Raw genomic sequence first — 12,592 nt, 5'->3', positions numbered from 1 at the left:
TGTGCATTCGTTCAGTTAGGTGCAAGCTCTTAAGCCAGCCATAGACCTGGTGTAAGGGTTCAATCCTAAATGCTAAAAGTAACGCGTGTGACTTATAATATTCTATAAGTTATGCATGTTAAAGGTTCGTCCCGCCCACATTCTGCCAAGACTCCGCCCATGTGTACGCCCACCTGTAAAATACATGCTATGTAAGATGTACGCATGTACAGGAGGATTTTCAGCATTAACGGGCATAAATTATAGCTTAGGGATACACTCACACTGTACTATAGTAGAGCCAACAGCAGACCACACGGACGTGTGAATCACCACAGTTTTAATCCCAACAAAACACGTGCCTGACGTGGCCACGTTTCACCTGAGGACTGCGCCAGAGGCATAACCACGGGGATGCATTGTATTCATACGCAATTGGAGAATTCCTTGTGCCCCGTCCAGGGCTGCCCAAGTCCGGTCCACGAGATCGACAGGCAGGCCAGGTTTTCAGGATCTCCACAATGAATATGCACAAGTGAGATTTGCCAGCACTGCCTTCTTGGCACGCAAATGTCTCTCAAGCATGTTCATTGTGAATATCCTGAAAACCTGGCCTGCCTGTCGATCTCGAGGACCGGAATTGGGCAGCCCTAAACGTGAGGTCAATATTCAGCCGGCGGTAATGGGCATTTTGCTGATTGCCACTGGAATTATGCTGAGTCATGTCCAGGCTTTGGCGCTGAATATCTGGTTTTTGTGGCGCCAGCTAAGAGGTAGGTGTTTCAGTCGATATTCAGTTCTTAACTGGCCATAGGTTATTGCAAAAATTAGGACTATGTTTTTTGTGATCCCATGTGTACAGTTAATCTGGCCACTTAAGTGTTAAATATCGACCTTTAACTAGCCGAGTGCCGACTTTACCTCCAGAACACCCCCCAAAACGCTGTGCAGCTGCCGATCATGTGTCAAGTTCAAGTTCAATTTATTTAATATACTGCAAATATAAAACAAAACTGTGCAAATCTAAGCGGTTTACAAGAAGTACAGTAAAACCTTGGATTGCAAGACAAGCAAAACATTTGATTAAATTTTAACTTGATCTACAAACAATGTCTTGCAATACAAGTACATCACAACTGAGCCAATGGTTCTTCTCTCGCTGACGCTGCAGGAGTGTAGTGACTGTTCTAAACGAGCGAGGTCTTGCGATACGAGTACATACAGTATACACGTGTCACATCATCACAGCTGAGCCGATGGTTCTTCTCTCTCTGACGCTGCGGGAGTGTAGTGACTGTTCTAAACGAGCGAGGTCTTGCAATACGAGTACATCCAATATACGCACGCCACATCATCACAGCTGAGCTGATGGTTCTTCTCTCTCTGATGCTACAAGAGTGTAGTGGCTGTTCTAAACGAGCGAGGTCTTGCAATACGAGTACATCCAATATACACGCGTCACATCATCACAACTGAGCCGATGGTTCTTCTCTCTCTGACGCTGTGGGCAAACGAGCAAAGTCTTGCAATACAAGTCTGTACAGTATTTTGTATTAAAGTTTTTGGGTTGTGGAACAAATCGTCTGGGTTTCCATTATTTCCTATGGGGAAATTCGCTTTGATATATGAGTGTTTTGGATTACGAGCGTGTTTCTGGTACGAATTATGCTCGCAAACTAAAGTTTAAAGGTATAAAAATAAGGGAATAAAACAATACAAGACAAACTATTGCATTTAAAGGGAAAAGCAATATGGTAAATTCAATGAGAGTTGCAAGGAAAATAAAGAAAGAGAAGGAAAAAAAAAAAAATCACTCCATGGCACTGTTTAGAGAATCGTACATCCGGCAAAGGCGCTGTGTAGCATCTAACACCACTTCCAGCATTAGCCACGCCTACACTGGCATTAGGCGCGATTTTGGAGCTGATTTTTTTTAGGTGCCAATAGGCACCTTAAAAATAGTTTAAAACCTTGTTTAAGGCCCTCTTATACTAAGGTGCGCTAACCGATTAGCACGCGCTAAGCGCTAATGTGTGCCTGTTAGTCTATGGACGCGTTAGCGTTTAGAGCGCGCTATTTCAATAGTGCACCTTAGTATAAGAGGGGGTAAATGTGTTTTTCACTTATCTTAGGTGCCTACCAGCGTCTAAAAAAATGGCTTTTTTTTTTTTTTTACAGAATATGGGTCTATCTGCTAATTTTCAGTGGCAATAACCAGCTAAGTACAACTGAAAATTAGTTTCAAGTTTATTAGTATATTTGATGAATCGCTTATTAGAATTACTAAGCGATGAACAAAATTAAAAATAGAGTATAATACAAAGAGACTAAGATATTGACAATATTCTTTCGTAAAATACAAACATGAGTCGGGAGGGAAAGTGAAAAAGTTACACTTTTCATTTTGGTAGAAAAAGGGAAAAAACAAGAGGGAGGGGGTTGGTTAAACTATAGCACATTTTGAAACCTTTCTTAAAAAGTTTAAATATTAAAAGCATCTTTAAAGAGATAAGATTTTAAAAATGTTTTGAACAATGTGAGATCTTTTTTGTTTCTAATATATTGTGGCAAAGAGTTCCACCATTGAGGGCCCATCACAGAGAACATGTCCGATCTTCTTGTTCCTATAATTTTCAAAGAGGGAACAGAAAGGAGATTTTGGCTTGATGAACGAAGTGGGCGTTGAGTATTATGTGGTATTAACAATCTTGATATAAATTAGTGGTTATGCCTCCATTGTTTGGGGCATAAAGGCAAAAATGAATATTCCCCACTGTCTAGGTGGATTACAACTCACATTCGTAAAATCAAATCAACAAAGCTACAAAAGAAATTGCATATAAAATAACTAAACAAAACTTATTGATTTCTTTATTTTAAAAAATTTCTTTTCCGCCTACAACCTAAGTGGATTACAAAAAAGCAAACACAGAATATTTCACAGAGGGCTCCTTTTACAAAGGTGCGCTAGCGTTTTTAGCGCGCGCGCCAGCCGACAACTTACCGCCTGCTTAAAAGGAGGCAGGAGCAGCTAGCGTGCGTACCTTTGTAAAAGGAGCCCAAAAACTTCACAACCAAACCAATCTCACAAACACATTTCAATCAAAAAGGAATATTTTGCAACATAACCATCTGGATTCCTCAAGCTTTGACCTTACAGCATCGTTTGCATCAATAGGATTCAGCAGATTTATTTAGGGCTCCTTTTACGAAGGCGCGGAATAGCGCACGCTAGCCGCTACCGCCTCCTTTTGCACAGGCGGTAGATTTTTGGCTAGCGTGCGCTCTAACACGCGCTAATCTGGTGAGTGCGCTAAAATGGCTGGCGCACCTTCGTAAAAGGAGCCCTTAAACTTTCAGTTAAAAAAAAAAACCTGCTGAAATAGAAATTTGTTTTTAGTGCAAAACTTCTTCAAACTCCTCAAAGACCACCGTTTAGGATGTGCAACATGAAAGACAGATGTTCTGCGTTCTTCCAGCGGTATTTCAAAGGAACATCAAGAAAGGACCATCTCAAAGTTCAAGAATGCTAATGTAGATGTAAACCCGATGAGCCAATCCCATGTCCTTTCATTGCAGATATGGTTGGCATCCATGGTGACCGCTAACGTTTGGCTCGGCTTGTCAAAGGTGGCTGGAGTTTGGACATGGAGTACCGGGCATGCTGCTGATGTCACACCCAGGTGGTAAGACGGCATCCCTAGTACCAGGAGGAAATCTTTTATTATTGCTGAAGTATGTTCTAATTCCAGGTGATGGGCAGTTGGTAGGAGCATTCTCTCCGGGATAAATCCCGGTGACAATAACCTATCATGTTTTGCTCTCAGAATCCTCTGCTGACACCCATGCGTGAGACTTCTAGTTCAGTGGTTCCCAACCCTGTCCTGGAGGACCACCAGGCCAGTCGGGTTTTCAGGATAGCTCTAATGAATATGCATGAGAGAGATCTGTATATGATGGAGGTGCCAGGCATGCAAATCTGCTCCATGCATATTCATTAGGACTATCCTGAAAACCTGACTGGCCTGGTGGTCCTCCAGGACAGGGTTGGGAACCTCTGTTCTAGGCCTCAGCAGACGCAGGTCTTCTCATGCTGCACCTCTGATAAAGTGCAAAGCATTACAGCGTCAGCACTCAGACCGCACGCTAACTTGTAGAGGCTTTAACGAGAGGTTTTGCGGGCTAGACATGTAATTTGGACCTTAGAGCTTAGTTGCCCATTAGAGAATGACACGGTGACAAAGTTCATCATCGTTCCCGTCCCCGCGGATAACCGCGGGAAACCATCTTCATGTTAATCTTTAAGGAGAGAGGGAAGAATCAGAGTATGAATGGCCACAACCACTGACCCTCAAGCTTTGCTTTGAAGAATGCTGAGATTGAGCAGCAACATTCCAGAGCAGAGATTGTGATGTCATAATGCCTCATTCCACCAGTGCCTAAGAGCCAATCACATCAGTGATGTCACAATGTCTTCATTATCCTTGGCTCACATAAGAATCAGAGTATGAATGGCCACAACCACTGACCCGCAAGCTTTGCTTTGAAGAATGCTGGTGTAGAAGGACCGAGGTTGAAATAGACACTAGAAAATGACATGGGATTATTTCCCACGGTTATCCGGCGGGGACGGGAACGGTGATGAATTTTGTCACCGTGTCATTCTCTAATGCCTATCTACAATTTAGACACAAGTGTTTATCCAGCAATAGAGCCTAAAAGTTGGCGATAAGCGTGTGACTTTCATTCATGCACATAACTTATAGAATTCTGTGAGTCCTGCTCGTCTCTCCGTGTAAGATAAGTGTCTGTTTACAGAATAGGGCTTAGGTGGTGCATGCGGGTGCACATTGGTGAAGTAAGTGGGGGAGATGAGGGGGGGTCTGCACCCCTCCTCCTCTCTGCCCACCCCCTGCCTCTTCCCACTCCTACCCTCGCACGTGCCTCCCCTTCCTTTCCCCCCACACGTTAAGTCGTTTACCGCCGCAAGCAACAACTTCAATGTGCTCCTCGCGACCACATCATCTCTCCCGCCGACGTCACTTCCTGGTGCCGCGCATAGGACGTGACGTCGGAAGGGGGTCACGAGGAGCACGTGGAAGTTCTTGTTGCTCGCGGAGGGAAGGGGTGGGGCGCACTGCAGGCGGGTTCGGGGAAGGAGCTGGGGGGGTGGAGACCAGGGCGGGGGTGGGGCCCCTCTCACCCTCGCTACATCACTGCATGTGCATATATGCAATTACTCTAAAGCAGTGGTCTCCAACTCCAACCCTTTGCAGGGCCACATTTTGGATTTGTCGGTACTTGGAGGGCCTCAGAAAAAAATAGTTAATGACATTAAAGAAATGACAATTTTGCACTCTTTATAGTTTATAAATCTTTCCTTTTGGCTAAGTCTTAATCATAATATTGTCATTTATAGCTAAAGAAACTGTTTTATTTTACTTTTGTGATTATGATAAACAGACCGAGGGCCTCAAAATAGGACCTGGCGGGCCGCGAGTTTAAGACCACTGTTCTAGGCTAAGGCTCTTAACATTTGCATTGTGATGTCATAAAACTTTATGGTTATAGAAACATAGTAACATGATGGCCATCCACAGCATCCACTATCTCCTCCTCTCCCTATTGGCTAAGGCTCTTAACATTTGCATCTCCTCTTCCTATTGGCTAAGGCTCTTTACACCTGCATTGTGATGTCATAAAACTTTATGGTTATAGAAACATAGTAACATGATGGCCATCCACAGCATCCACTATCTCCTCCTCTCCCTATTGGCTAAGGCTCTTAACATTTGCATCTCCTCTTCCTATTGGCTAAGGCTCTTTACACCTGCATTGTGATGTCATAAAACTTTATGGTTATAGAAACATAGTAACATGATGGCCATCCACAGCATCCACTATCTCCTCCTCTCCCTATTGGCTAAGGCTCTTAACATTTGCATCTCCTCTTCCTATAGGCCAGTGGTCTCCAACTCCAACCCTTTGCAGGGCCACATTTTGGATTTGGAGGTACTTGGAAGGCCTCGAAAAAATAGTTAATGTCTTATTAAAGACATGACAATTTTGCATGAGGTAAAACTCTTTATAGTTTATAAATCTTTCCTTTTGCCTAAGTCTTAATCATAATAAAATTTATAGCTAAAGAAAAACTGTTTTATTTTACTTTTCTGATTATGATAAACATTCCGAGGGCCTCAAAATAGTACCTGGCGGGCCGCATGTGGCCCCTGGCCGCGAGTTTGAGACCACTGCAATAAACACGTATGCATATATTTGACACATACATGTTAGCATCCATTTTATAGATTTACCCATTGCATGGGGTACAAACTTTGATTGCCATCCCTCCGAGATCAGGAAAATACCTCCTTTCATTTAATCTAACCTCCCTGAGCTACTATCAAAAAAACGCATTGACCAAATCCAAACAGCGGTACTCTCACAAATTAGTTTGATGTTTTTGTTGCGTTAGAGGGATGATCTCCACGATTCCCTCTCTCCTCTCTCAGTTCCAGGCTGTGGAACCAAGCTATGGGGTCCGAAACCCTCTTGTATTTCGCTCTCTTACTTCACACAGGTTTCTAAGCATCCGATCCGCTCCAGGTCCATGCGCTCAGCTGAGGCAGGAGGATGCGAGCTTATTGGCCACAGAGTGCAACATCTCCTTGTCCTGGGTCTGTGAAAAGAAGGCAGGTACGTGTGAAGGATGGGGTGCTGGAACGTGGCGACCGTTTCTGTGCTATTTCTTTTCATGTGGGACGTGCGGAAGAGTCATTGTACTTTCCAGGGGGGGGTGTTTGGAAATTTTCTGGGCGGAGCCTGCGCAGAGTGGTGGGCGTGGCCCTGGCCAACTTGCTGGGCAGACTAAATAAACCGTACGGGTCAAACTAGGGTTTGCGAAATTGGACATGCACAATGGGTTTTATGGTCATTTTGCCCCCTCATCCTATCACGGGTCATCTAAAGTCAGGCATTAGTTTCACGCACAAATTACAGACTACGAGCGCTATGTTTGAGAATGTCCGGGTTTTGAAAAGCTTACCTTCAGGCAGGAGGGCATCCATGCATGCGCAGATGTCCTCCTGCCCGACGAGAGCAGGCAGCGGGGGGCAGGTTTGGGACGGGATTTGAGGCGGGGCTGGGGCGGGCCTGGGAGCGTGTCTAGGGAGTCCGGATTTTCCAGACATAAAACCTGGTAACCCTATTCCTAGCTGACACATAAAGGTTGAAAGATATTTCCTGGATCTCTGCTCCGGACAGCGTTATCTGTATTTAAGGCTCGGCCAAAAGGTTTTCCCGGCTGCTTTCCTTCTGACGTTCCCACGCCAAGTGCGGTGTTTGAGCCACCTGACTCTGATCCCTTTCACGTTTCAGATCTGGACATGTTTCTTGTATACCCTGGAAAACTTCTGCTCTCCTTGTCTCTCATTGCGGAGTACACGACCCTGGATGAAGCGAAACACTGCTGTATAGTGAACCCTATCTGCAAGGGGATCGCTAGCTGGCCCGATCGGCACGCCCTCGTCTTCAGTACGGAAATGGTGACAGCCGGCTCTTCAAACACTGTTTATCTCAAAACAAGTAAATGCTTCACTTCTTGCCTTGTCTTCTTTTATGAACCATTGTATTCTGGCTGGTGCCATGATTGTTGTAGCTGTCTGGGTTTTGCCACGTCTGACATTTGACATCTGACATTTGCCATGTCTGACGTCTGACATTTGCCACACCTGACGTCTCACATTTGCCACTTGCCACGTCTGATATTTGACATTTTCCATTTGACATTTGCCACGTCTGACATTTGCCATTTTCCATTTGACATTTGCCACGTCCCGACATTTCGGCCATGATGCCGTGGCTTTCTTCAGGATGTGCTGTGAGGTCTGCAGTTTATCTTTATATATAATGGGTCCTGAAACCAAATTTTTTACTATTGTAAAATCCGTTCTGCCCAAGTCACGCCCTATTCCGCCTCAGCCTCGCCACCCCAGCCCCACCCCCCTCAGCCTGTTCTTGTTCTCGTAGCCGCGTCGGGAGGGCATCTGCGCTTGCACAGGTGTGACAGTGTGAGGTCGCATGCCATGCGCATGATGTCACCGCGTTGCATGCACAGATGCCCTTCCTGACGCGGCCTCGAGCTGGAAGCTTTTCAAAACCCGGACAAAGGTTTTGAAAAGCCATCCGCCCAGACATGTCCTCTAAAAAGAGGACATGTCCGGATAAACCTGGACGCCTGGTAAACCTAGACTGGTTTAAATTAACCTAGACTGGTAAACCTAGATTTAAATTCATGATCCAACGGACTTTCCCGCCTCAACCACATGAAACCCCAGTAAATCACTTTTGAGGACCCACTATACCAGGGATGTCAAAGTCCCTCCTTGAGGGCCGCAATGCAGTCGGGTTTTCAGGATTTCCCCAATGAATATGCATTGAAAGCAGTGCATGCAAATAAATCTCATGCATATTCATTGGGGAAATCCTGAAAACCCGATTGGATTCCGGCCCTCGAGGACCGGAGTTGCCCATCCCTGACATAGACACTCTAATCCAGGGATCTCAAAGTCTCTCCTTGAGGGCCGCAATCCAGTCGGGTTTTCAGGATTTCCCCAATGAATATGCATTGAAAACAGTGCATGCACATAGATCTCATGCATATTCATTGGGGAAATCCTGAAAACCCGACTGGATTGCGGCCCTCGAGGACTGACATTTGACACCCCTGTCTTAGATGAAGGGAAGTGTGTCTGTCCCTCTTAGCAGTGATGTTAAGGTGTGTTGTTTTTTTTTTTGGTCACAGACTGTGCTTCTGGGTACTACGGACTCAATTGCAGCAACGTTTGCAGCCCTTGTTACACCAAGGAGCCCTGTAACAGCCTGACAGGACTGTGTGATGATGCTGCCTCCTGCTCTCGCACGGACACTCTTGTAAATTGTGCCAGAAGTAAGTGTGAAACAGAACGAGATATCTGTGCTGTGTCCAGCATTCAAAGAACTGAACGATCTCCTTGGGCCACATAATAGTGAGTGAAAAGAAAGACCACAGGAGTCAGATATTTTTAATTATTCAACCTTCAGATTCCCTCATTTTTCACTCTGCCCTGATTTGCACCATGGGTTATACACCGCCCACCTTTTCGTCCTAATGTTATCACAGTAATGAGGATATCTGAACATGGGGTACTAAAGCCAACAGTCTTTTGCGCTTATAATCCACTCCCAAATATTAACCACACCCCAGTATAAGCTGTAGAAGGCATCCAACCTCGGCCCTCACCAGGTCAGGTTTTCAGAATTTCCCAAATGAATATACATGAGCTCTACGAGGTGTGATCAAAAGATACGGAGAATGCTGCTTTCGAGCACCATTCAACGGAAAGACAGGGTTCTTTAATACAGGAAGTGGCGCGTCAAACCTTAGTAACAGTGTGGGACAAGTTTCAGCTTGTTCGGTGCAGTCAGTCGGTGTGAGCTGTGGTTGAGAGACGGGGTGTTTTAAAGTGTGCCATAAAACATGGATCAGGAACAACATGAAATGTTAAAATTAGTTTAGTGACCATGAAGACGGTTTACATGTGAGAAAGACATGGGGGAAGCCACTACTTGCCCTGGATCGGTAGCATGGAATGTTCCTACTCTTTGGGATTCTAGAATGTTGCTACACCTTGAGTTTGGGCCAGGTACTAGTGACCTGGATTGGCCACCGTGAGAACGGGCTACTGGGCTTGATGCACCATTGGTCTGACCCAGTAAGGCTAGTCTTATGTTCTTATGGTTCGAGTGATTTCATAATGGTCGTAAATTGGTTGAAGACGAGGAGAGATCGGGACATCCTTCAACATCAACAACTCAAGAGAATTTGGAAAGAGTATGCAAAATGATGTGATGAAACAGGCGATTGACTATTAGGGAAATTTCTGAGGATCTGAACATCACGTATGATTGTGTGCAAAACATTTTAACAACAGATTTGAACATGAGAAATGGGCAAACAGTTTCATCCTCCATCATGACAACGATCTTTGTTACACTTTGCTTCTGGTATGGCGATGTCCTCATGTACCTTATTCACCAGAACTGGCACCATGCGACTTCTGGCTCTTCCTGAAAGTCAAAATGACCTTGAAAGGTAATGTTTTGAATCAATTCAGGACATCAAGGCAGCCAACGCATCACAACTAAAGACTTTCATGAAAGAGGACGGCCTCAGAAAGTGGCAAGAATGATGGGATAAGTGTGTTCAAAGTGAGGGGGAGAATTTTGAAGGGGATTAACGGCAATGTGTCTTTTACTGTAATAAACTGTTTTAATTTAAATATTCACCATATTTTTTGATCCCTTTAATTTTTCATACAATGGAAGTAGTGCATGCAAATAGATCTCTTGCAAATTCATTGGGGAAATCCTGGAAACCCACCTGTATTGCGGCCCTCGAGGACCGACATTGGGCAACCCTGCCGTAGAATTTGTGCCTTCCTGCAAATGTGTCTCTACCTAAGCCGCACTGCCCCTTGGCATGTTATTGTGTGCTGAAAGCTCAGAAGCGCTTCAGTGCATGTGTTAAGGGCTCATAATAAGCAAGAACCATGTGCGTGTGTCTGAGTGAAAGTGAAAACACACATAGTGGTATTTAGATGCGGGAGAACAAGCACTGATGAGGGCTGACACTTCCTTGCCTGTTTGGGCATGTGCTCAGGAGCTGTGCTTACCACAGTTTTGAGTATTGGCCCCTAAAGTTTAAATGAAAATAGATAATTTCTCAGGAAAAGTGAACTGGAGGAACTAAAGGAAAGAAAATTAGCAGGTAAAATCTAATTTCCGCGTCTAATCCTTTCTTTTTCCTAGTCTTCATCCTTCAGCCTCACTTCTGCAAGGACAAACAAGATGAGTGTCACAGTTTTCACAGACCAAAGGCATTTCAAGTAGACACCTTCAAGAAAGATGATATTTATTTAAAAAGTTTATATATTCTTTGCGGTTCACATAGAAAACGTACATAAAAATTTGACTATACCAACATAATAATCATAAAAGCAAGTCCTAGATAACTTAAAATAACATCAGAGCACACAACCCAACTACATAAGCCAACTTCTCAACCTGAGCCAAACCCCTTCACATAAATGCATTGATAAACATGTTTTCCCCCCCCCCCACCACCTTTTTTTCTCAGGTGTAGTCAGTGTGAAGTGTCCAAATGCAGCTGGATGGATGTACTGGAAGCAAAACTGTTACTACATAGCAACAGCTGAAAGCAAAAATTGGCATGATGCCTTCTCTGCCTGTAGCCATTACAGGAACTCGGCACTCGTGTGGCTAGAGGATGCTGAGGAACTGGTATGGAGCTGGTGCGCACAGCGCTTTCCTTAATTGTGTCATAATTAATGAGTGCATATTGGTAATTAGTCCTTATAAAGGAGCTTTTATCTTACACAGTTATTCAATATACAACCTCTCCCACAGAGGGTCATTGCCCCTGGCACCCATGCGCTGCTGCAGTGAGGACGCAAGGTGGCATTTTGCCAGGATTGGGAGCGGTTTTCTGCTAAGTTTCCAAGAAGTGTTTGGCATCCGGGGAGGGCACCTTTGAAAGCTATTTAAATGGGTGAAACACTGCCCTCCACCCAGGCGTGAACTTTCTAACCATCCCTGCACACAGATAAAAGTGCTTTGCAGATTTAGGTGACCATATGGTTCCGGAAAAAGGAGGACGGCTGGAGGCATTCGGGTTTGACTTCCATTGCTTTCACTGGAAGTAAAACCTAGATGTCTCCGTCCGTCCTCCGTTTTCTGGAGTCATATGGTAACATTATGTAGATCGCAATTGCGTGCACACGTTGCATTCATCCGAGGGAAGTGTTCTCAGGCTGGAAATCAAAACTCTGCAAATAAAATCACCGCCTGGTTTTTACAACAGATCACTGTTTCCTCTAAGCTGAGTGAGAGTCCTCCATCTACAGTCCTGCCAGCAGGGGGTGCTGAGTTACTATCACATTTTCAATAGTGGGACAGGCAAGCTCTGCAGGAACCCAGAAATCTGCCTGTCCCCAGACATTGAAAACATAATATTAATGGAAATCACAAAAAAAGCTAGAGGAAAGAACCCCACGCAGAACAAACTTGTTGAAAAAAATCAAGTGGGGAGTGGGACAATGCACGTCAACCCTGAAAACAATGGATTTTATTAGGCTTATACACATACAAAGTGGAAATACACAAAGAAGGCTGTTCTGGTACAATCCACAGTGGTATGTGTATAAGTCTAATTTTAAAGACTGACCTTTACGCCCCTGAGGCAGGCTTCCATTTGGAGGCCGAAACACGGACCATAGAAACATAGAAATAGACGGCAGATAAGGGCCACGGCCCATCTAGTCTGCCCACCCCAATGACCCTCCCCTACCTTTCTCTGTGAATAGATCCCGCGTGTCTATCCCATTTGGCCTTAAAATCAGGCACGCTGCTGGCCTCAATAACCTGAAGTGGAAGACTATTCCAGTGATCAACCACCCTTTCAGTGAAAAAGAATTTCCTGGTGTCCCCGTCAGGTCACCAACACATGGACATTATATTTATGTATTTATATATATATATATATATATTTTAAATT

At 44.6% G+C, this 12,592-nt stretch overlaps 1 protein-coding gene across 1 annotated transcript in view; it reads left to right on the top strand.

Moving 5' to 3' along the window:
* LOC117351819 overlaps positions 1-12,592 on the top strand; it is a 71,699-nt gene that overhangs the window by 14,304 nt on the left and 44,803 nt on the right. The window contains exons 12-16 of the mRNA XM_033927662.1: positions 3,559-3,665; positions 6,560-6,675; positions 7,357-7,563; positions 8,783-8,926; positions 11,156-11,319. Coding sequence (XP_033783553.1) covers positions 3,559-3,665; positions 6,560-6,675; positions 7,357-7,563; positions 8,783-8,926; positions 11,156-11,319 — 738 coding nt within the window. The remainder of the gene's footprint in view (positions 1-3,558; positions 3,666-6,559; positions 6,676-7,356; positions 7,564-8,782; positions 8,927-11,155; positions 11,320-12,592) is intronic.

This window comes from Geotrypetes seraphini, chromosome 18 (genome assembly GCF_902459505.1).
Source record: "Geotrypetes seraphini chromosome 18, aGeoSer1.1, whole genome shotgun sequence".
NCBI classification, from domain to species: Eukaryota; Metazoa; Chordata; class Amphibia; order Gymnophiona; family Dermophiidae; genus Geotrypetes; species Geotrypetes seraphini.
This window is presented reverse-complemented; position numbering and strand designations above follow the sequence as displayed.